General features: G+C 47.5%; 1 protein-coding gene across 1 annotated transcript; it reads left to right on the plus strand.

Moving 5' to 3' along the window:
- The first annotated feature begins 2,674 nt into the window (after positions 1-2,674).
- On the plus strand, positions 2,675-25,427 carry LOC144163911 (uncharacterized). The gene is made up of 2 exons (XM_077694574.1): positions 2,675-3,036; positions 25,125-25,427. Exons 1-2 carry the CDS (start codon positions 2,675-2,677, stop codon positions 25,312-25,314), a joined length of 552 nt encoding a protein of 183 aa, XP_077550700.1. The 3' UTR covers positions 25,315-25,427.
- The last annotated feature ends 787 nt before the right edge of the window (positions 25,428-26,214 follow it).

Below are 26,214 nucleotides of genomic sequence, written 5' to 3' on the forward strand. Positions count from 1 at the left end.
CAATATGTCGGTGCGTGTGTGAAAATGGCGTCCTCTTCACGGCGCGCTGCGAAAACGCGGACAGCTGTGGCAGGAACTTCGGAAGTTGCGGCTTACGATTTTCGTTGCCCTATCAGCAGTGATGACTTTAGTTGTGATGAACACGGTCCCATTCAAATGCCTCAGACTTCGACAGGTGCTGCCAGGTAGGTCCGTTTTCGACTTCGCGCTGTATTTATAAACAAAACGGGCTTCCTATCTGACAACTGCGGTTTTACAGTAATGTGTAGGGTGTTGACAACATACGGTGGGGATATTTTGCCAAGTGCATCACTCCCTATAGCGCTATCACCTTCCCGACAGCCTAGCGGTCGTGTCAAATTAGCGCTACGGAGCGATGCGCGACGCTTCTCAAGAGCGCTTTATTTGTTTTTCTGGATTTTTACCACTGAAGTGATAAGTATTTTGTGTTAACACAAAAATGTGTGCTTGGATGTATATTTTAGAAAGGCCGACTTACATTCGAGTGGCTTCGAGCAGTGGCACAGCCGTCAGTTCCACTAAGGTGACGAGCCCGCAAAGATATAAAACTTGGTGTACAGCGTTGATTGATGCATTGAATCATAGCCAAGAAACGTAGGAACAATTTGCAAATCTTATAATTTCTAAAATTGTTTTTAGGTTTAGTAAAATCGACTATATACGTTGTGTGTATACTTTTATTGTTATTTTTTTCTGAATATTTGACTAATTACCTGCAAATAATTGTACCTTTCACAGAACGTGGTTACGTGTTTGGAAGAGCAATCTATGAGATACAAGTACAAGCATAGTAAGGCTAATGCGTCGACTAGCTCAAGAGAAAAAAAATTCTTTTGTGGAAACACTCAGAAACGGTCGTTTTTTTCCCGCCGTAAAGAAAGAGTTCGGTCGGGTTCTGACTGTTGTAGCAACTGTCGTAATATCTTTAAATAATGACGTCACTTGATGTCTCAGCCAACCGATCTGCGTGAAACGCCGTTTTTGTACCTACATAGTGTACGATATGGCTCTTACGTCGGTAATCTGAACAAGGAATTAAACTCTGTTTCCCTAACTTTTACCAAAACAGAGGGCCATCCTTGAATATTAAATTTGTTCGTTCATTCAAACTCAGCTGGCCGAGGTTTGATAAAAAGCGTCACCAGTGATGGTATGCCACGGACTTCATTAGTTACGGGCGGTACAAGAATACATCCTCCTGCATGAATTTTGCTTCGGCTTCAACTCAGTTGTCCAGAAACGTGTGCATAATGACACTGGGTTATCCATAATAGCAATTTTATTACCTTCTATGCTTAGCGATGCTTTGCAAGTGCTGGAGAGTAAAAACGTCTGTCGCGCGCTTTATGTTTGACCACGTAGGTCGAAAGTGTCGTTAGCCTCGCATAATACCTTGTCACCGCTCTACTTAAAGGATAGCCACAAGTTTAAACATGCACACCACAATCATGGTGCCATGAATTACACTTAAAGTTCGTGTATTTGGGAAATAAACCACATGAACACTAAAATACTTAAGAGCTCTAATTTGTTTGGGAAATCTCAACTTGGTTTTCCATCAACATCGTTTGGTGACTGAGCGGTTTGAAGTAATATGTACCATTTTTTACGTCCAAATATTCCGCATACGCATATGTTTGTTTTACCAGAATAATAAAAATAACGTTAGTAGCAATACGGTTATGGGATAGCAACAATATTTAGTCTAGAGAAATGTGGTTGATTCAAGGCGATGATTCAACGCGAAGCGTTTCTGTGATTTCTTTGGTTGATAATTCGCACACGGCGGGCATGTACTACTCTGGAGGAACAACAACTTTTCTAGAGTACCCACTGCAACGCTGGGGTGTGCCCTCAGGCCTAACGTTTGATTTTAGGGTGCACCGCGCGAATATAACGTTTGATTTAGGGTGCACCGCGCCTGCTGCTTGGTGTCGGAAATGGAGATATCAGAACGACGCCGGCTTCATAACGCAAGGGACCCAAGTTCGATTCAGGCCACAGGAAGCGTTTCTTTCAATTCACTCACGATCATTCATAATCATAGTCAAAAAAAGTTAGCTTTCCGGCAGGTTGTATTGGTGCACAACAGCATCATAAAGGACACTAAAGATTCGTTCAATATATTTCAGTTTGCAAACAACTGATATTTCCAAAAAGCAGACTGTCGCAACGTTGCGGCATTACACATGGCTGCTGAAGACGCAAGCACCAACCCCAATAAGACATGTGTCGCGCAGAGAGTGGGAAGAGAAGAGGTTTTTAATGTTGAAAACCCTCCCGGTGAACGATTAAAAAAACGTATCCATGATTGTGCAGGGTTCTTTGTAAAGCCGGCTGAGTTTCACCTATAGTGATATGTTGGAGAGCCCCGCCTTCTCCGGCAGAAGAAAATATAGTGGCGACGTGAATAGGGCTTTTTTAGCAAATCTCAAAACTGGCTTTGTTATTATGATCCGCAAAAAGATAGGGTAAACTGACGAACTGTGCACACTTTTATACCGCAGATCGCGAGAGGGAGTCAGAAATTCGGAAGTCTTGTGTTCGAGAAGGAATGCTAAACCGAAAGCCGGCGGCTGTTCCCACGACATCTACATGGAGTGGATCGGAAGAAGTTTTTATGCCCGAGCGTGCAACCAACGAAATCAACCAAATGCCAGGCAAGATTCCACAGGCAGCTGCCAGGATTGCGCCTGACGGCCAAAAGCGTACGGTCAAGGTTGAAGCTGGTTACCGGGAGTGGATGCAGACATCAAAGAACGTCGTGGACAGAGACGCCAATCCTGAACAAGAAGCACCTAAGGAGGTCAAAGATAGCTCCGGTGAAGATGCAACAGGAGGCAGCGACGAAGCGCTGATGACGCAGCTATTGGCAGCCAGGCCACAGCGCCCAGCCGTTACTTATTCCACAGCGGTGGTCGTAGTGTCCCTCCTGATCGTCGGGGCCTTGTTCATAGCGGCCGGATTGCAACAGAAATGGCATGACCGTGAACTGGCCGTGATCAAGCGTTCCTCGTAAGTATGCATTTTGTTTTAATATGAACCTTTAAATTGCAGGCGAATTTTCTTTCTAAACCATGGTGTCTTGAAGAACAGGTAAGGAAAGAACTTGCTAGAGATTGTAGTGTCGAGACAAGATTAGTTTTAAGGAAAAAAAGGTCTGCTTTTCTCTTTCCACCAGCGTGGTGTGTGAAAGTGCCGACATAATATAAATGGTTTCACCGCTACTTACGACTACATACCTATGAACTATGGACACCTGAGAAAAAAAAAACACACTGTAAAAGAAACTGCATTTATGGTTCCTCGAAGCATGAGCACTTATTTTCAAGGGTTTACCTGTTTTCTAGAAATGGTGTAAGTGGACTTCGCGACGTTCTTTCCCCGGGCCTTCTCCTACTATCCGCAGCAGGGCTGGGTATTTGACCCCAGGAATCTCCAACCGGCCATCTCAGCTTCCGATACAAAACTGTACATTTATTTACAGCCCAGCGGGCGGCTTAGAATTAGCGCTCGGGTGGAGCATGAAGACGACGGACTGAGAGCTCCTGCGCCCGGACCGCGTCTGTCTCTCTTCATCTTCCCTTCATCTTGCCGCTGAGGAAAGGGGACAAACGAGTCCTCTCCGTCGAATTCTAGCCCCACGCCGGTGGCCATTCGAATATCCGGTGTGAGCAGGCTGCCCTTTCTCGACATGCACGGCGTTTGTCACCGCGCTTCACGCGGCGCTACAGAGCCGCGCTGCACGCCTTTTCCATGTCCGCCCTGGTCTTCCCAGGGACCGCGCAGTTAGTGTATCCTAAATGCCCGACACCTCAACCGCCAGTGTGATACATAACTACCGGAATGTTTCACACCCCACACACAATTACCACACACACTTTTTGCAGGTGCAACATCGTTCCTTCAATTGACGACTCAGCAATAAGCATGGCAGTGCCTCGTGACACTGGATGCAGGTCACCATAACAAAGAATAGCCGCACGAATAATTTAGTTCATTGAAAGTGAGCGGGATTTAGGGGTCGTATGCATCCAGCTTCGTCTTTCAAAAACGCCTCTGCCATGCGGCGCCTTTTGTCGCGTGACAGTAGTTGGGACTACTCTCCGCTTCGCTTTCGCGCTGTAGAAATGATCGCTGCTGCATCTTGCGCATGCGTTGCAGCCAAGCTCCACTGAAATCAGGCGTACTGATACTTCTACCTCTTTCTAGGCGAATAATCAGGTTCGTCCGTTTCTGCGCTCGGGACGACGTGCTCCAGTACGCTCCGTTGGAGTGTACTGGAGCACGTTAACGTGCTCTATTAACGCTGACGTGCAATTCTAGTGAGGCTATCTCTTCAGCCACTCCTGCAGTACTACCGGCAACTGCCTGGGGCTGCATTACGTCAGATGCCATACCCTGATTTACACTTTCTTCTCTTAGTTCACTGGAGCTTCCCATGGCAATCCCATTGGCGCGACTCGACATTAGGGGAGCACCAGAAACACCAGGCGCCAGGTGCGGGACACCAAATGCATTTGATTCGCGCGATTACCGTCCTACTGCATCCCGCAAAGCATGGGGCCGCTGGCCCATGCTCCCGGAATATCCTGCGTCTCCGCATGCTGAGATGACTGGCTCCCACTCAATTGAAGCCAGCCTCAGCCCTTCATGACTGCTGCTTTAAGAACTGCACAGTTCTTCCGTTCCTCCCCCGAGAGTCAAGCTAGGAACCCTCTAGCCCTCACGCAGAAGTAGGAAAGAATTAGTCCCGCTCGCCGTTTTGGTGGACCACAGTAGGAGTATAGAACTCAGCATCACGAACCACTCAAGTACAAGTGCTTCCTTGGAAGCTACGAGCACCCTTTGGTCATGCCCCCATTGTTAAATTGCTCATGCAATTTATTCTCTCATCGCCCTCGGTGCACGCGTGTGCACGCTGCCCGATCCATGAGGTGGTGGCGTTGTTAGCGCTTCTGAAACGTTCACTCCTTAGACATTCCGCTGATAACTCCGGCTCAGCAAACTTCAATTTCGCCTGCAGTAGGGCCGTCTCATCAGCGAAGGATATGGCTGACCTATCCTGACGCATTCTGCCTCATCCGCCCTCACACTCAGCTCCATCTCACCATACCTAGCTAACCGTCACCCATTTTCCCCAGGTCTGCCAATAAAGTACCCCCTAGATGTCATGGTGAGCCACACACCAAGGACCACGTGTGCCACAGACCTGCTTACTTCGGTGCTTGTGATGATGGTCTGGATCTGTCGACGGAGTGATCCCACGTGGCTCCGGCCGCGTTCTCTTTCTAGAGGTCACAGGGGCGATCCGGCTCTTTCCGCTGAGGCGTTCGCACGCAGAAGTAGTGGTCCCCTCCATTCTTGCGTGCACGAATCGCTCACTGCTCCAGCCGCATTCCTTCAGCAGGCTGCTGCTGCATCCACTAACCTTAGGTCAAGCTACGTTTCTGCCGCTAAGCAGGCCGCAGAGCTCACCCGCCGGTCGAGCCGCTTCTCCACCTGGCTTGCGAGCTCGCTGCTCCTGCCGATCTCTTTTAGCAGCCCGCGATGTCCCCGTGTGCTCTCGCCTTCGAGGGGCTCGTCTCGCCTCACCACCAAGGGGCGCGTCGCTTTTGAAGATCGTGCCGACTGGGCTAGTTACTTCGCGAGGTTCTTTACCCGGGGCTTTTCCCCCAAGCCGCAGCAGTGCCGTCGTTCTGACCCCAGGAATCTCCAACCGACAAACTGAGCTTCCGATACAGAACTGTACATTTATTTACAGCCCAGCGGGTGGCTAAGAAATAATGCTCTAGTGGAGCCCGAAGACGACCAGCCGAGAGCTCCAGCGCCGGGACCACGTCTGACCCTCTTCGTCTTCCCTTCATCTTGCCGCTGAGGAAAGGGGGAAGAGGCAGAGCAAGTCCTCGTTGTCGGGTTCCAACCCCACACCGGTGGTCGTTCATGCATACGGTGCGAGCAGGCGCGGCCTTTCTCGGAATGCGAGGCATTGGCAAGGGCTGTGCGAAACGCCTTTACCTTGTCCAACCTGCTGTCCCCAGGGACCGCACCAGTTAGCGTGTCGAAAGGTCCGACAGTGCAACTTTCCTAAGGTAGACCCATGTGGATGATTAAAGCAGAAGCTGTTGACACGTCTCTTTGACACTTATCTGGGTAAGCGACTTAGATTTTGTGTTCCGGTCTCTGTCTATTCTTCTTATCCTCATGGTTGTGCGTTTCTTTAACGGCACAGTTTATGAATGAATGCTTATGACTGAATGAATGTTTATTTATTTCATAAGCAAGTTTGTGGCCAGGACAAATAGGGAAAAAGTTCTTGACGGGCCCTACAAATCCATTTACATTTGGAGACAGCAGCGTACACGCATAACCAATACAATAAAAAATGAAAATGAAAAAAGAGAGTATACACTTCTATACAAAAACCGGCGCAGAAATAACGTTGAAGGAAAAAAAATACTGGAAGGTGTAACATAGTTAAATAAAGGGAAGGGGGGGGGGGCTGCAGGGGTGCAGAACAGAAATCACTTCACTATAACATTGTTATGTAGCATTAGAGAAGCATTAGCGACGCAATCCAGATAAATTATATACAGGCGTTCAATGCAACCTTCGGGGTTTCACAATGCATGGAATTCACTGCAAACAACCCTAAATTGTAATAAAAAAAAATAAAAAATAAAAAGACGACTTTACACATGTGGCGGTGTAACACTGAAATACAAAGAATGCTGGTTAGTTTCGTAACGCTAGGTGGTTAAACACGCTAGCATCTGAAAACAATGTTACATCAATTTTATTGAGTAGCTGACTGTTCAGTTACTTTGGAAGGTTGTAAGAAAGCATTTGCATGGCAGAATTAGTGCGTGGGGTCGGGACATGCCAATGTTCTGGTTTTCTTCTGGTACAGCTGGGAACATTTACTTTCAGGTTTGCTAGACTAACAATAAAATATTTACAGATTCTTATTTCCTTGCGGTAAGTGAGCGCAAGGCGGCCGACAAAGTGGTGCTGTTCTTGGGATACACCGAGATCACTGAACAGGGGTGCAGTGGCGGCATCAGACGGCGTTGCAAACAGAGCGAATTATTCGTTTTGGTAGGCGAGACAAACGGATGATATTTGACGCAGTAGTCGTACCCCACATAAGACAGCAGTAGTTAAGTAAGCTGGCAAAACAAGGGAATTGTAAATTAGTAGTTTCAGTTAACAAGGAAGGTGCCTCAGTGAATATACTTGTCCCGCAACCTGGGAAAATTTACTTGTAAAAGTTTATGTTGGCATTCCATGACATAGCCTGGTCAAAGTAGACACCGAGGGTTTTTGCGGAAGCTACCATTTGTATTCGTGACGAGTTTATTTGCAGGTCGAAATGAGCATTCATATGGCTGCATTTTGCTCTGAAAAGAATTGCTTTCCTTTTGTTAGCGTTTATCTTTAAGCCATTTTTCATTAACCATACTTGCAATTTATTTAGCACAGGGTTTGCATTCGTGATTAAGCTTTGGGGATTTTCGGATTTAAATAGTAATGTTGTGTCATCTGCGTTTATTACATATTTGGTGCCATGGTTAATGTTAACAAGATCGCTTATGTACAGTATGAACAGAAGAGGGCCTAAAATACTCCCTTTGTGTGACTCTTGCGAGTTCTTGTGTGACTGCGCGAATACCATATCATTTCATTTTTAAAGTAGTAATTGGTGATTGATGCTGTCAAAGGCCTTGCTGTAATCTAAGAACACCCCAAGAGTAAGAAGACGCTCTCCAAAAGATTTTAAAATAAATCCTTTTTGCTCAAGCAAAGCGAGCTCTACAGGCTGTGTTTCCTAAAACCATATTGACTTGTTGTTAATAGCTTATTATATTCAAGGAAATCATATATACGGTGAAAAAGAATCTTCTCGAGTCTTTTGGAAAAAAAGACAATATGGAAATCGGCCTGTAGTTGGATATGTTTGTTTTATCACCTTTTTTTAAAAATTAGCCGTGGCTTAGCTCGGCTATGCCAGGATAGACGTAGCGTGAGGCAAGGTTCAGCACCCGTAGTCCAATTTGGTTGGATTTCAATCCAGCACAATCCAATCCAATCCAATGCAATCCAATCCAAATGAAATGCAATCCAAGCCAATCCAGTCTAATCCAATCCAAGCCAATCCGATCCGATCCGATCAAAACCAATCCAATGCTTCTCGCGCTTGCGCAGAATACGCGCAAGCGGCATACGCGAAACCGCTCAACCTCAGCAAGTGCAGCTTACGCTAGAAAAAACGCAAGAACTTTGGCAAGTTGCATTTTTCGCGGGAATACACCGGTAGACAGACACAGGTTCACAAATTTCACATGTTTCATTTGAATGTTATCTCTGTCCCATGTTCTGACATTTTTTAGAGGAAAAAGCACATTTATTATTTCTGTTTGTGTAGTAGGTTTCAAACAAATTGTACTGTTACAAGTATGGGTGATATACTCGCATGCGTCATTATTTACAATGGCATCACTGGATTGAGTAAAATTGTCTTTGAAAGCATCAGTAACTAAATTTGCGGGAACATCTACTCCGTGCTTAATTATTTTATCTATCGACAATCCTGTTGCTGTTCAGCTTCATAACCTCTGAAGTGTTTTACAAATTTTTCGTGTATGATTTTGACTGAAGTTAACCAAGTAGTATTGAGTTCTAGCTTATCAAAGTTCATTGTTTAATGTATTGCTGCATTTCTGAAAATATAACAAATCTATAGGGTGCCGAGTGCTGATGTACTCATTATATAACTTCTGTTCCGTTTTGATTTTTAAAAATGAGTTCCTGGTTATCCATAGCATCAGTATCTTAGAACGATGAGGATGATGTTCTAGGAAGGGAAAATTATTTTCATAAATAGCTTTAAAGGCAGTTAGAAACGTTTGATATGCTGAATTGGCATGTAGGGGACTGAAAGATTCCTTCCAGTCGAATTTCTCTCATTCAACCCGTAAGGTGCACAATCTGTTCTGAGTAATGACTTGCGTCATTGGTTTGCTTTTTCCAATAGTTTCATTTTTTTTATCCCGTTGTTCCAAACTTAGAAAGATAGGCATCTGATCTCTTAAAGCATGAGAGAAAACACCTGCTTTGGTATCTTCTGGGGGGTAGTTTGTAATAAACAGGTCAATGCAAGTGCTTGTGTGACACGTTGTTCTATTTGGGGCTGAGATCATGGTAAAATAACCATGTGAATCCAGTAATATGTCAAGCGAACGCTTTACTGCTGTATCTTTTAGCATGTTAATGTTGTAATCGCCACCCCAGACGGCAGTGTATTGATTATCGTGGGCATATTGGAAAAATTCTTCTACAAAGAGAAAGAACCGCTCAAAGCTCCCGTTTGGTGGTTGGTAAAAAACAGAGTATACAGATCTGGCACACAAAACAAATACTACTACATAATCACTTCAAATGCAGCTGTACTGGTCAGTAATGCTTGCATTCAAATTGTCCTTAACAAGTAACGCAACACCACCGCGACGCGATGCTGTTCTGGATTTCGCAAAACATTGGTAATTGGCCAAAACCGAAGGCGTCGAGGATTGATCATACCATGTCTCAGACAGCTTAATGAAATCACATTCCATGATTAGACTAGTGCAAAACGCGTCTAGTTCATCTGTTTTATTTTTCGCTTACTTACAATTGTTATGAATCCATGTTGTCGCTTTCTCATGTTGGGACCCAACAAAACTACTGAATTGCTGAGCGAGACACCCAGTCTATGCATGACCTCACAGATGGAAGCAGTTAGCCGTGCGTTCTTACTTATCCTACAGTAATCTGTCAAGGTCAGGAAGGTTTTTTATCACGCATGCACTGCCGCCTTCCTCCCTCTTGACGAAAATTTCTCCAGCATGGTGCCAGCAGAACCAAAAGGTATTTTTTTCTACCCAATCTTTCGCAGTCTTGAGAAGTCGCCTGTTGTGTGCCGTCAGGTTTTTCTTTGTATAGTGATCAGGCATCACATCTGGCAGACGTTTCCTTTGTTCAAGCCACTCTTTTCGGGTTAACTGTCTGGTGAAGGGAACAATGACGCTTGGTATTTTATCGATGGAAGTCGATGCATGGCGGACACATCTTGCTTCGTCAAAGCAAGTCGCATGCGAATCGCGTGCGCCCGTCGTACATGTGTCTACCGCTTTATACTTGAGAGGCGGTGGTCATGTGATCCTGGAGATGCCGTGATGGCGCAATCAAGTGCGCAGGAATCTTGGAAGTTGTCTTCGGCGCAGTAACAGCAGCTGGGGATCCACGGCCAGCGATCCGTCCTTCCGCGCAGGAAATGGCAGCGGCGATTTGGGGGAAGTAGGGCAGCAACTGTAACGATGCAGAGCAGGTTTAGGCCAAGGACCGTCTGTGCTCCGTCGCTGCTGCAGCCCATAAACCTCGCATATTGAGTATGAGCAATAATTACATGCTTCTAGGTAAACAGAAAATAAATAACCGGATGAGTCATGAGACGTAAGGGCTGCTGTCAACTTTATTGGTAAGCTCCCCAACCTGCTCTTGGAGCCATAGCTGCTACGTATACAGCAAGGATGGACAGTGCGACATCTCTTTTCAATTTATTTGTGCCAGCGAAATTGTTTTAAAGAAATGTGTGAGCCGTAGAGCAATTTTTGAGTTTCAAGAATACTGAGTATTGGATTGGTTACCAGTTGATTTTAGAGTTTACGTGTGTGTTGAACTTTCACATGAACTTAAAGTCCTTTTCGGCTGGTATGGGTTATACGTAGACCCCGGGTACTATGCGAATGCCTGCTTTCTTCCTTGAGCTCCTTTCGGGACACTTTTCATTTAAGCATGATTAGGAGGTTAGAAATGGCTTTTGTGATGTTTTTATAGCATCTATAATTGTTTAATTTGGCGTTTTTGCAAAAATTGCTAAAAATGCCTATAGCTGTTTATTTTCGAAATCGGCGCCTATTAAGCCCGCTCTTTCGCTTTCACATGCTGTTTTTGATTTACATTCACCGTACCGTGCAGCATCCACTCTGCGAAACTGTATGGGGGTTCGACCTACTCCTCTAGTTACCCTAACTTTCGAAAAACAACCGCTAGCAGCAGTGGAATGGGACGGTCATTCTCAGTGACAAGAGGTACGATTCTGCCTCCGATTGTAGGATATTCGTGGTAGTCTGATATTGTTTGTCCTATCCAAAATATGTTCGTCTGCTAAACACCTTTTCAAATGTGACCTTCCAATGCGCTACAGTGTACTCGGCATTGTTGATATGCTTTGCTTAAACAATTCGGATAATATGAGTGAGTATCAACAAATCGCCGGCGTAGCACCTAGCAGTTTCTATGTAGAGGATGTTAATTTATTGATATATCTTCGTTTGTCTTGCTTTTATTATTTGTGTGTCTTATTGTTGTGCAGCAATTTAACTGCGTGAGATAAACATATAGTCGATCTTCTTCATAAGTACTCTTAGCTACGAAGTATTCATCTTCATGTCTTTTTTACTTAGCGCTCGACCAAGTTACATTGGCCCTCGAACATGAAAGGTTTCAGTGTGGTTGTTAAAATAGGTGAATTTATCATTTTTCCTGCCAAAGATTTGTGGGACAGTCCAGCTGCTATGTTCAACTGTCAGTGCTTTGTGCAGTTACAAACAATACCTTTTAGGTTTTCCTCTTCTCCATATAGGTCATGCAGGTCATTGTTTGCAATTGCTTCCATTTCTGTAATAACTTTTGGTGCCTCTTTTTGCGATGTTGGGGTCCTAAAACGTCGTTTTACCTGACTATTTTTGGCCCGCAACACCCACTTTTAATACCTAAAAATCCCGCCTTTATTTATTGCGGGCAAGTAATTTTCTGTTAGGGACATTTCGATGCCTTTTTTGTTCCTACACTCCTACGAGAACAGGGAATAGCTTCGCCATAGACACTTCCCCTGACCTTGCGTTAACATACGGCATTAGAGGTATCATCTGGGAATGCATGGAAGAAACACTCGGCTGTGACCATTAAATTATTCAACTGCGACTTCCGCATCACAAAACACCAACACGGAGAAAAGGAACTGCCCCGCCTCACCCATTGGCGAAAAGTCCGAGAAACAGCTCCAAAAAACACCAATAATGACAATGAAAAGTGGAGAGAAGGAATGTGGGAAGCTGCAAAAAAGCAAACTAAAGAACTGCCACTCACCCAGGATTGCCCCGCCGTAGATGCCCACCTGCTGCACCTTTGGGAGGCCCGACGAGGGCTAACAAAACGATAGAAAACTCGAGGAACCAATCAAAAACTACGGCTCAGAATATACCGACTTAGCCAAGAAGCAGCGGACTACGCATGTAAACTTATCCAAGAAAATTGGTGTGATTTCTGCCCGAAACTGCAAGGCACACTCGGCACCCAACGCACGTGGCATTCCTTCTATCCCTAATGGGTAGTAAAGAAGCAAATCAGCAACAGCGCATAAACTTAAACGTCTTATACACAACTATGATGGCACGGAAGAAGATCTCCTCGAGGAAATCAAGAAACCGTGACAAGAGGTAACTAACATGACCCCGCACCCTTTTCAGCCATACACCGGTGCTCCCAACCCTGAAATGGACAGCCCTTTCACCCTAGTGGAAATTGAAGCACCGGTACGAGGTTTAACGAGAAATACTACGCCCGGGAAAGGCCGGATTGCAAACGAGTTACTTCGAAACCCAGATGCCGCAGTGTTATAGACCATTCTCGACTTCATTAATGAACATTGGACAACCGGCAATTCCATCCTCAGTGGAAGCTTGCAGATAATTCCTTGAAACAATAGCCGGAAAAACCGCTAACCCATGCTAATCTGCGACCTATTTCACCCACTTGGTGTGGTGGAAAGGTGCTAGAACATATGGTTCAAAGTCACCTAGGCTTTCCCCCTACATCGAACATAATGGACACTTCCCCAACGCCTTGTACGGGTTCCGCCCCCACTTGTCCACACAAGACATTATTTTGCAGTTGAAGGCAGAGATCATTGAGCGGCTTTCTAATACACACATGCGCTGCATCCTGTTATGGACATCAAGGGCTTCTTCGATAATATCAGCCATGAAGCCAGCCTTCATGGCCTAATTTTTATGGACTGTGGGCACCGGATGTGCAACTACGTTCCAAAATTCCTTACCGGAGCCACAGGAACTGTAGGAATCAGTCGCCTTCGCTCGACGACATTCCGGACAATACCCAGGGGGCAGGGGCGTAGACAGGAGGGGGGGCACACCGCGCCCCTGCCCCCCCCCCCCCCCCCCCCGAAATGTTTGGTGCCTGGCTGAGGTGTGGTTTAAGGAGCCTTAAAAACCGCCTGAAGTCGCCTGCAGGCGCAGAACCTACGTAAACGTCTGATCCCTGTGGCCGCTGCAGATGCTGTGCATGTCAACATATAGAGCCCGGCTGCATTTTGCGCCGGACACACCGAGCAGCGCCGGGAACCTGCCGCGAGCCGATCGAGGCAGTTCCGCTGTTTCGCTAGCGGACAGCACGGCCGGGAAATGGCGGATCAGCAGGAAAAAGCCTCATATAGGCATACATGTGGTCTGGACTTTAGCGAGTCATTCCTTGTCTTACACTGGTACAAAGTATAATCACATGACAGAGCATGCCACTGTATTTTAGATGCAACGCATCTCTTTAACTCGCCTTGTCCCGCGTTGTCGCGGCGTAGTCCGCATCCCTCCCCCATTCTCCTCGTCGTGGCAGCAGCGCGCTCCGCCGCTCTCACCGCAGCGCCATCTGTGAGTCAGCGCGGTCAGCGCGCAGCTTGCGCTCGGCTGCACTCGCTCCCGTCGCCGTGCCAGCTGTGCGTTAGCGCGCAGCTTGCGCTCGGTTAAAAAATTTACACCATCTTCCCGAGAGGGGAACCATGGGGTAGATGAGACGCATCGGGGGTGAACATGCTGCGTAAATAAGATACACAACAACAGCAATCCCCACGCTAACATCGCTAACATAACGGAAACGCAACGGCAACCCCCCGATGCGTCGCATCTACCCCATGGTTCCCCTTGCGGGAAGATGGTGTAAATTTTTTGTTCAGTCAACTATCAACCATTGATATGTTTATTTTTCTTCCGGCATTGCATTTCATTGACTATTGTAGTTCCGTAATTTCTGCTGTATGAAAAGCCTTGCTGTTCCCATCTCGTATTTCCCCCACATCAACAAAACTGATTGATTCATTGTGGGTTTAACGCGCCGACGCAACGCAGGCGATGGGGCACGCCGCAGTGGAGGGCTGCGGATTAATTTTGACCACCTGGGAAGGTTTAACGTGCGCCGAAATCTCCTACACACGGGCGCTTTTGTCTTTCACCTCCATGAGGAAAGCGGCCGCCGCGTCCGGGAATCGAACACATCGAAAAAATTGTACAATTCTCTTTATTGCGGAGCTTTGTCTTTTTGGCCTTGATATTGTTGTTCCTTGACCACCCTGTTGGTTAGAATAAGCATTCAGTATTTGCTTAACCGGAGTTTTAGTGAAGCTATGTCTGTTCGATTTAACAGATAGAAATTGAATGAAATTTAAGAAATATGCAACAAGCTCAACATTCAACAGCAGTGCAATAAGGTGTTCCGCTAAGCGTAAGATTGCTATTCACGTTACTAGCACAAAAATAACAAAAAGGCGATTACTTAAGGACGAAGGCGCCCGTTTGCTAGCTTCACTGTCATAATATACGAATTTGCCGCACGTACAGGTCCATGCAGAAGTAAACGGAGCACGGGAGCGGTGGCTGAACTGCATCGCTGCGCCGCGTATGGGCGCCAACCGGAACCAAGGAGCGCCCGTCCAAGAGTGTGTTTGCACCGCTTCCGCCGCCCTATCTGATATGTTTAATCGCCGCTCTGCTGGCGTGTCATGCTCCGCGAGACGGTTTTCGAAAAGCAGCGCTAGACTATAGAGGGGCTCTGGTTGCATTGCGCTCGCAGGCATCAGTGGAGACTGAATCCGCGGCTGTTGAGCCGGACGAAGATACGCGCACTCGGAAACGTGCCTTGTTGCGCGCTGTAAACGGCATAGGCTTGTAGGCCACTGCGTTTTGGTCGATGTAACTTATTGTAAGCCGACAAAAAAATTGCCTTGAACAATATATAAAGCATATTCACATAAACCTTTGTTATTCGGGAAAAAAATCTTGCTTCCAACATTGTTTTTTTTGGGGGGGGGGGCGGCAGGGGTGTCTCCCCAGTCTCCCCTCAGAGGGCGTATAATTGTTGTCGCGTTAACCATTTCACTCCATCTCACTCCATCAACCATTTTACTAGTATAGCCGTCATAAAATTTTGTAAAAAAGAAATGACCAATAGTCGTCATCAACGGTCGTCATCAATGGTCATGACGACTATACTCGTCATCTGTCATTTTAGAGCCCTCACCGCGCTTTTTTGCAAGACATGAGGGTTATGCGGTGAAGCCATATTTTACTTCATTGCGGGGTTTATATTAAGCTGCAATATTTTCTGACTAATATAAGGTTCTCGTTAAAAATAACAACGTTAGTTTTAATACGACCACAAAAGATGCGCCCTATAAGGCCCGCTGTAATAGAAGACAATGATTGTATTTATTCTTTACGGCGTTCTTTAACACAAAAAATATCCATTGCATGTGCATTTTGTATTTTCCTTTCTTCAGAACAGACTGAGAGAACCCCAAAATAAAAAAAAAACAATATTGGAAGCAAGATTTTGTTTCCGAATAACAAAAAAAGTTCTGTGAATATGCCTTCTTTATTGTCGAAGGGATTTTTGCTGTCGGCTTACAATAAATTACATCGCAATGACATGCTATACCAATCCACAGCGGCCCACAAGTTTATGCCGCCATTTACAGCGAGCAACAATGCACGTTTCCGGGCGCGCGCAGCTTCGTGCAGTTCAACAGCGGCAGATTCGGGTGACGCTGATGCCGGCGAGCGCAATGCAACCAGCGCCCCTCTGTAGCCCAGCGCTGCCTTTTGAGACCGTCGCGCCCAGCATGACACGCCAGCAGAGCGGCGATTAAACATATCATATAGGGTGGCGGGGGCAGTGCGAACACGCTCTTAAACCGGCGCTCCTTCGTTCCCGTCGGCGCCCATACGCGGCACAGCGATGCAGTTCGGCCACCGCTCCCGTGCTCCGTTTACTTCTGCGCGGACCTGTACATTCCGTTGCGATTAGAAGGTTATCGCGGGAAAGCTTCTCTTTCAAATGAAGCAGACAGAACACCAGCTTTAGCAAATCTTCCATGCCAGTTTCGTTATCGTAGGCGTAGATAAAAGGCAACCAAGTCTGTGCTTGATAACAACGAATGTAAAGTTTGAAACCCAAAGGGTGGCAAGTCAGTCGTGCGGGCCATTGTTGTAGCATGGAACACCCAACAAGGGAGAGAAGAGTGCGAAATCTTGATTTTCATGGTCCCGAAATGAAACCGTAGGACGGTGGCACGCGTGTGCCGCTGGATGCTGGCGCGATGACTTTCAAATTCTGCTCGACTGTACTTCATATCTGATAAGAAAACATATTAGCACCTTTCCTAAAGGAAAATCTAAAACACGCGAATTTCGATACTAAACACCCAGTGTTGGCCTCCACTTCCGCCTGATGAACTTCGGGCACCGCGCGCCACTCACGAGCACACTCATGATCACGCTCACGAGCGCGTGCCCGCATAACCGCTTGCTCTACGGACGAACGAATCACCAGAGGCATATCCGTAGACCGGCGAACGGGAATTTAGGCCATCATCATCATCATCATAATCATCATTTAAGCTCCTTAGGTGCGCTTTACTGTTAGCTTTCAGCCTACACAAATCGCAGGTTAAAGTCAGTTATGTCAAGCTTCATTTGAAAAACAACACGCAAGAAGCCTTGCCTACATATTTCGCCATCCCAACTTTTGGGCGACCACAGGCCCCTCCGAAAAAAATTTCTGGCTCCGCGCCTGCCAGGGGGCTCCCCTCAAGGATCTGTAAAATCGCTGCTTCTTTTCAACGTAGCGCTGAAGGACCTTCTTCCTCTTCTGGAAGACATCCCGCATCTCCGGAGCGCAGTGTACGCAAATGACCTCACCCTCTTGAGCCCTACAGGATCTATATGTGAGCAGCAGGATGCTTCGGCGCACGATAAAGATCCCCAGGTGGTCAAAATTAATCCGGAGCCCTCCACTACGGCGCGCCTCATCGCCTGCGTTGCGTCAGCGCGTTAAATCCCACAATCAATCAATCAGCAAGATGCTATGCAAAGAGCCATAGAAGAGGCGTATCTTCATGTCCGGGCTAGGGATGTCGACTGCGCACCAGAAAAGTCAGCATCCCTAAGGCCAGGGCATCCCGGTCTGTGGAAGCCCCCCACCGGAAGGGGGCTCTAACAGCACCACCAGCCCTCCTGAAATAAACATTTATTCCTCCTCCTCCTACTTTTAATTTCTGCACATTTCATTACATTGGTCGGCGCAGAAAACTCTCCCTCTCTGGTCTTCCGGTGTTCCCTCGAACTTAGGTGACATGTTCGAACACCTTAGCATCCTTTATTGGTGCATTTATTCATGATGTTTTTTTGGGCTGTGTTTCAATATTATGTTTCAGGGTGTATTGAACGAATACACGAAGGGTCGTACCACGTACTTACTGCTTTTTATACGTATCATCATGTAAAACAGAATAAGCATTTCACATGTTCTGATCATAAGGGTGTTTCCAGCAAACCCAAATGTGTAATCCTGTGTTAGTGAGCCTTTTAAGGCTAATATTATTTGAAACTTGTCTATTGCACCTTTCGCCGCGTATCATTAGCACCTACTGTTAGCTTCATTAACAATGTGTCACTCTTCGCACACCTTTGTCAGCTCCGCTGTTCTTTCGTGTTCCTTGATGTGGCTGCGGATGCGAGTGCTTGTCTGTAGCTGCAACACCGCTAAGCCATCGCTTTGCTAGCGTTGCACGCTATATGTCATGGTTTCCAAGTAGTCCGGCAGCAACCAGTCCTCGCTTTTACGGAGGTCCTCAAATTTGCACTGATAAAAAGTAGATCTGAAATTTGCTGTTAAAACATTGGGATTTTCTTATTTTCCGCTGAATAATTTAGATGCGACGCTGAGAGGAGCATCTTTGCCGGCGGCCCTGTCCTTCCTGCGTCGCCGTTGTCCGCGTCCGCACAGCTGCGTCTCTCCTTCGCTCACCCCCTCTCCTCTCGCCGTGATAGTGCGCCCTCTCCCCTAACATCTGTGGCGCGCGCAGTGCAGCGCGCTCTCTTACTCCGCCGGTGGGCGGCGCTGCGCGCGGCGCAAAAGCGCTGTGCGCATGTGCAGCGCCCTCTCTCTCCGCAGTCTCCTCTCCTTCGGGCGCGCTGCGCATACAAGCGGAGTGCCGCGCTCCGGCCGGTCTCTCAGTAGACGGTCGTCCGCGCTACGCTTGCTCTATCTCTCTCTCTCTCCCTGGCATTACCCGACAATTGCTCACGAATTTCGAGTAATCCACCCAACGGAAACGCACAATGGAACCCCCTTCAGCGTCGCATCACACCAGGGTTCCCGCGAGGGGAGGTGAGCGTAATTTTTTTCCCTCGTTTTCTTGGTTTTACTGCTTCAACGCTACAAATGGGATACGATGCGCGCCGTAGTGGAGTGCTCACAAATAACCTGAACTGCCTGGGGTTCTTTAAACTGTGCCGAAATTTCGAAATGCGGATGTTTTCATATTTTTCTCCATCTAGCACGCAGACACCGGGGTAGGGGTCGAACCCGCGTCCTTGGATTAAGTAGCACAATTGCTTAGCCACTGAAACCTTGAAGTGGATCTTATTTCCCGCTGAGTAGGTTCGCCGGGAAGTTTAACAATGCTGCAGAAAAAGGATATGTCAAAAGGGAAACACTAAGAAAAGACCACACGTGGCCAACACGAACAAGCTCTTTTGGGGCCTCAATCGCCACTTTGTTTCGCGTGATGGAAAGGCATTCCTTTCACAAGACCCATTTTGTTGTTATTTTACGTCCGAACGATTACCTAAAAGCAATGAGCTAATTTGCGCGCTGCCTTCCGTTCTGTACGGAGATCACCCTCGGGTTGAAAGAACACAAAGGGCGTTCGCATTTACTGCTACAAAAAGGTGTTACGAAACTTCCGCAACCAGCAGAACAGTTCACGTGAGGCTCTAACTTTCGGCGCATATATGTTCAATAAACTAAATCCACTCATTGCGCGGCATACACGCGTGAACAATGGTTTTCAGCACATACCCTCAGATACGCCTGCCTTGATGGTGCTTGAGATTTTTCGTCAGAGAATGCCGTCATTGCGAAGGAATGCTTCATTTAGCCTATACTACCAGCAAGAAAACCAGAGCGGCCTTGTTTACTTTTAAATGGTATCGCCTTCCCCAGCTTTTCTCACTGCAATAAGAAGTGGTCATAAGAGAGGACGCGTAAATGACAGAGGTGTTGTGTAATCGAATTGGATCAGAAATAGCTTTGCTTCATTTGCCTTAAAGGGACACTGAAGTCATATGTAAACATGGCGGGATTACTAGCGCAAATTGTAGTCCGGAGTCCCCAGGCCATGTTTCGACCACTCTGGGCGCGTTTACGCGATTTTATTTAGTAGAAAAATTAATTCGAAAATGCTGTCCTCCTCTCTTTACGCTCGCACATTTTCTGTGGCGTTTTCGTGTGACGTCGAGAGGAGCCGAGCTCGCAATTGGCGGTGCTACTGCACGGCTCCCCGGCCGTCAGAAAGAGTCAGTCGGCCCAGCGTTTCGTCCGACGGCCGCCGACGGGTCGTCGCAATTCGTTCGCTCAGTTGAAACGAACCCAGGACACGTTTGTGAATGGAAGAATGTGCCTTTCTTTACTTGGTTAGTTTGTACACTGTATCTAGCTCCAAGTCAAGGTCGCTTCACACAAGCGCTGCACAAGCGCACATGCGACGCTTCGCTGGCTGGTACGCCAGTAGAAAAATATAAGGCCTCTTGAAGGCGGGAGAAGAGTCAGCGAAGTCAATATAAGTACTAAGGAAATAAAATCAACTGATATTTTTACCGTACAGCGTAAAACTAGGGGGCGGGAAGCACTTTTTTGCGCTGGGCGAACAAGCACAGCAGCCAGCAGCACGACTACGCATCTGCGAACGCTTTTCCGTCTAAGAAATTATATTGCTAGACGTGAGATATTGTGGAAACTTCGGGATGCTTACTGCACGAGCGCAAAACAACAAATAGTCACCTAAACTGCTTGGAATGCTAAAACTAAATAAAAGCGTAAACTGGTTATACATTATATACCTTATATTTGGTGGCGCGCTCACTTGTGGCCGAGTGGTCTGGAGCGCTAGATATATCATAGCAAGTATTTTGCAAGTCGCAAGTTCGAATCCCCGCGGGTACGTGCTTTTTTTTATATAAGTTAACTTTTTCGTTTTCCGTCGATGTTTTCTATATACTGAGTTCACGTTTTTTTTGGGCCGCAACGTTCATTGCTCCAAGAACTAGTTCACAGAACGCACGCAGGCTGGCACTGGCGCGCTAGCGAGTTCTCGTTGGCTTGATGCATAAGCACCGACTGCTTGCGGGCAGCGGGCACAGACCAGAATCAACAGACCCTTGGCCTTGTGCGAACACGCTTTTTACGATACAGTGAGGCAAACTCCAAATATGGGGGAAAAGCGCATGACTTTTCAGCGTCTGCGGGGACGCGGAGGGCGTTCATGCACTGCGTAGGCCTCGGCTAGTGAATGCTACGACTCCAAGCCGTCCTGGTAGGCTTATCTTATGCATTTTGCAGCCGACAACATGGCAGAAGTGCGGTACGATGATTACTGAGATATTGAGAATGCCCATCCACCAACGCCATTGCTTGTGTTTTACAGAACCGAAACCGAAACCGAAACTTCTTTGATTGCTAACCTTGGATATCGTCCAATCACGGTGCCCCCTCCTCCCAACGTCACAGCCTTAGTTGGTGTGGCCGCCGCAAACCGCGCATGGTAGTTTTTCTTCTTTCGCGCTTTGTAAAATAATTACCGATTTGTCAACCGGATAAACGATGAAAAGTGTGCTAATTTGAGCCAGTCTACGCTGTGCAAGCAAAAACGGGAGCTTGACAAATTCACTTCAGTGTGCCTTTAACGACGATCGCTTTCATCGGTAAAACTTTTGTACCATGGCAAGAACAAAATTGGTGCAAAACTGGGCCAAAGATGATAAAAAACGACGCCGACCATCGGAGATATTCTATCAGTGATAGTCCCAGTTTTACTAATAACAGAGCTATTGTAGGCGCGACAACTATATCGAAGGAATTGTGCGGGCTGTTGTTAGTGTTTGGTGACGCAGGAAACTTGGTGGCGAAGCTGCAAATCGCCGTACGAGTGTTAGCCGACTTGGTTTCGGCTGTGCTATTCCGCTTGAGTAAAGCGGTTTATACGAGCAGTTTTTTGTAAGTGCGATAGTATGCCCCTCGGCATAAGGTCCTACAGGCACACGTTGACACCCGTTTCCCGGAGGAAGTCCAGAAGACAGCGGTAGTGGGGCCCCCACAGCCATCGTTGGAGATTGGGGGGTCTCCCAGGATGCAGGCCTGTGCCGCGAAGGTGTCGGGATTTCGCGGCTATCAAGGAAGGGCACGTGCATAGCAGGGGGTTGGTGTCGGCGTCTTCAGCTGGAGCCGTACAGAAAGGGCAGGTCGTTGCACCGTACTATGTCGAATAAATATACTGTCATGGCGATGACCTTGAAAGTACGAGGACTTTTTTTCGTGCCGTTCTCATGCTCAGCGCTTGTGGCCAGAGTGGGACTATACCTGTTCTCAAGTCTGTGCGGATTATGGTGGGCCAACGGTGTTTCGCTGCAGCCGGTCACTTTACCTCTGCGCTGGGTCACTTTATTTTGTGCGCTGCGAATATCTAATATATTTGTCGAATGTGAACGGGCGTGTCCGACTGCACTTAGCTTTCACTACTGTTAGTGCAGACGCCAGCAATATTACAAGCTATGGAAAAGATGGCGCCACCTGGTGATTTGCGGGCGACCTCCCACAGGGTTCCACGAGGCCCCTACAAGCAGATGAGAATTGACATGCCGTTTGCATGCCACGGCTTTCGTTCTGCAGTAGTGTCTTCGTTTCGCTATATACCGCTCATTCGAACCGATGATATGCTGCCAGGCTCTCTCTTGCTTCAGGTGTGTGTCTGTTGTTCAATATACACGTATTGGCGGCTGCAACAGATATGCCTTGTTGATTAAAGCTTTGATGAGGGCATTTATATTATCTCGAGTGTAACTCCAAGAGGCATAAATGTCAGTGTGTGCTGCGCTTCGAGGCGACGGGCCCAGTATGCGCGGAAAGAATAATTTTCAATCATTTGTTTCCTACATCGGCGTGAAAGGAGCAGTTTATTGATCCATGGAAGGGGAGATATCCAAAGCGCGTTCGATTTAAGATTTCCATTGACCTAGCGGCACACATGGCGCATGTTCACACTACCGTTGTCCAAATTTGTCATCGAAAGATAAAATAGGTATTACGACAAGTTAAATTATGGTAGAGTGAACCGGTGCCAGCGCTGCAGTGGGCAAAAAATAGTCCCTTATAAATACACAAGACGAGATTGAATCGAACCTAGAAAAACTTTTGTTTTTTTTTTGCGACTCACACACATAAGTACTGGCGGGCGAGGTAGTCGAAAAGCTTTCGGGGCTAGTCCGCTCGACGCGCAGTCAAGTAGTATGGTGGCTTGGTAGTCTGGCTGGGTTGGCTTTACGCGAGCAGCAGAATAGCTCCTTTACCGGGGATTCACCTGGTCGCTACGCAGGAGCACGCGAATGGGTATGGAGAGAGAGAGAGAGAGAGAGAGAGAGAGAGAGAGAGAGAGAGAGAGAGAGAGAGAGAGAGAGAGAGAGAGAGAGAGAGAGAGAGAGAGAGAGAAATACCTTTATTCACATAAAGGGTTAGGGCGCGGTGGGCACGACCCGGAGGGTCGCGACGACTTCAGCCGCTCGAGTCACGAGCTCCTTCTGGAGCTGGCGGTCCGAGCTGCCCAACGCCTCCATCCACTGGTCAAGAGAATTAATTGGAGGGAATGGGTCCTCATCACAAGCCCACATTTGGTGTTGGACCGTGGCTTTTTCACCGCAGCGGGGGCAGAGCAAGGATCGGCAGAGGGAGGGGTGGACATGATGGAGCACGGCTCTGCACGGTAGAGATTCCGTTTGGAGTTGACGCCAGAGGCGTTCCTCCTCCAGAGTGAGGGATGAGTGAGCGGGTGGAAGCTTGCGGCGGGAGAGGCGGTAATGCTGTGTGATCTCTCGGAATGTGAGGAGACTGTCCCTGGTCGATCTGGCTCCGTGGAGGGAAGAGTCCACATCGTACGCCCGGGAGACAAGGGCTCGGGCTGCGGTGTGGGCCGTCTCTATCCCTCCAATGCCCGTGTGAGCCGGGAACCATTGGAGTTCGACCGCGTCGGATGGCGAATTTAGACCGAGAAGTTTGTGTGCTGGGGCAGAAATGAGCCCTTTGGCAAAGTTTTGGACGGCCGTTTTCGAATCCGAAAATACAATTTCAGGGGTGGGCCTTTGGGTTATTGCTAGTGCGATTGCCGCCTCTTCCGCGACATGCGGGTTACGGGTGTGAATGGTGAGGTTTGCAAGAGGAGGAGATGACGTGGAGTGAATTACAGCAATGGCGAATGCATCTTTATGCCGATATTCTGCGGCATCGACATAGAGGGTCGCTCGGGAAGGGGGAAATATTTTATCCAATGTCGTGGCTCGATGAATCCGCCGGTCAATATGAAATTTTGGGTGCATGTTTTTGGGAATCGGTCGAACGATAATATGATTTCTGATTGATGATGTGATGCAGCACACAGACTCGGGGCTTTGAGCTGGTCCGATCCCGAGTTTCTGCAAGAGGTGTCTGCCCGCGGAGCAGCGCCCTAGGCGGTTGACTTGGCCACTGCGGTGGCCTTCGATTAGTTCTGCTGCCGTATTGTATGTCCCTGTTGCCTCTAATCTGGCAGTGGATGCGTTCGGTGGTAACTGCAAGGCGGCTCGGTGGGCTTTGCGGATGAGACCATCTACTTTCTTCATTTCCCTGTCGTTGAGGAGAAGATAGGGAAGAGCATACGTTAGTCGGCTGATAACAAACGCTTGTACAAGTCTCAAGCGGTCTTGTTCTTTCAGGCCGTGCCCTCGGGCAACGATCCTACGGAGCAGGCCAATTATTTGGGTAACATGCGCCGAGAACTTTTTGATTACCTCCGTATTTCTCCGATTCCTATGTAGCAATAGGCCTAGAATTTTGAGGTTCGTGACCCGCGGTACAGGCTTCCCGTCCACTAAAATATGGATGGAAGCCTCTCGCGAAGGTCCAGATCTTTTTGCTGGCAAGACAAGCATCTCTGATTTGGTAGGAGAGCATTGCAGGCCCGCTACTCGGGCTCCTTGCACGACGGCTGTAGCGCCAGCTTGCAGGGTTTCTTCTATGTATGCATCACTTCCTCGAGTGACCCATAGGGTTATATCGCCTGCATACATGCTGTATTGAAGACCGGGCACTCGATCCAGAGCACAGGCTATGTGTGACACTGCTAGATTAAACAGTAAGGGGGATATGACTGACCCCTGCGGTGTGCCGCATGACGGTAGTTGTATTTCAGGAGATTGCAAGTCACCCAGTGTCAGCGTGGCTGTTCTGTGAGATAGGAAGGCGCGAACATAGTTGTACGTCCGTACGCCTGGCCCTATGCGTTCTACGCCTGCCAGGATCGCAGCCGCCACTCGACTTGACCTCCCTGGTCGTGTCCAAGTATCCGTGGCTAATAATATTCCCACATGAAAACACGCTGTTCCAGTACGGGGGGTGGAAAGGCACTCTCAACTTATTCCTGGTGCACATACGGCGGCCGTCGCCACCATGAGCAACGTGTTCTGAAAGCCACGCAATTCATGCGCTAATAAAAGTTGTTTTGAATACAACTTCGGTACATTACCTTCTGAAATACATGCATACAATTACAACACAACGGAGCATGCCACCTAAAACAAAATGGGCTATTGCATTATCTACTCGTCAGCCTCATGCTTCTTTTCCTCCAGATTGGTGACTTCTTTGCCCACTACGACACCGGAGGAAAGGAGCCCACCTGGCCGTTTTCTCGGGGCCACAGGAACTGGGAATGGAGACGGCGCCGATGCACATTTCGAGACGCAAGATCGCGGGTCAGAGACGTTGGAACCCACAGTCATTACCTCTGAAGAACAAGATGGGTCGGGTGCCTCAACGTAGTTATGAAATTGTAGGGCGGAGACTTGTCGCTCTTAGCCCTTGATCTCTTGACATAAAATTTCCACGCTGAATAAATAATGAAGCATTCTTTTTATACTAAACTGGGCATGGATCCCTGCAAAAAAAATTTAAATAGAATTGATCAGGAAATGATTCAGGGTATCTGCATTCTATCTAAAAGTCTACATTGTGTTATTTGATACCGCAGCTGATGATTGTGCGTAGTGGATGCTCTCACATAGAATTTGATGGGTTATCTCATTATCTGGCATGATCTTGGGGCCTCCTGTACTGCATCTGACGAAGGTAATGGCTGTGAATGTAATTGGCTGTGAACTTGAGACTTCCTGCAGATCTACTGTGTTACTGTTCAATTGCAACGCTGTAATTGTGTCAATAAAGTGAGATGACTATGTAACAGACACACCAACGCCCCTGATTATTTTAACGAAATGTCTTACGTATCCACCGATGTCTGAGATCTAAGTCAATACACCAGGGCTTTCCGTGCACGATGACGTAAGTACTAAAGTCGACATGGAGGAAAATTACTTGTACTGCCTTATTACGGCGTAGCAGTATATGTCTCACCTCCTGCCTCCTCCCCTCCCCCTCCCAGTTCTCATTTTGGTGTAGCCGATTTACGCAGCGCCGCTTCTGTACTCCTCTCCATCGCCGACCCCTTTTTGCCAACTCATATACCCCTTGCCACCACTGCTGCCTCTTTCGAAAACCAATATTTTTGGTTTAGCTTGAATGGCTTTTAGAGCGATACCTTCGCCAGTGTCTTTCCTCCGACAAAATCTAAATATATTCGAGACTACAGTAAGGCTGAGTTTTCATCTATTAACCATGAACTTGGAAGTTTTTTGGACAGTTACATGCCTAACTTTTTCGAAC

Source organism: Haemaphysalis longicornis, unplaced genomic scaffold, assembly GCF_048455015.1.
Source record: "Haemaphysalis longicornis isolate Haplotype H1 unplaced genomic scaffold, Haemaphysalis longicornis Haplotype H1 scaffold_13, whole genome shotgun sequence".
NCBI lineage: Eukaryota > Metazoa > Arthropoda > Arachnida > Ixodida > Ixodidae > Haemaphysalis > Haemaphysalis longicornis.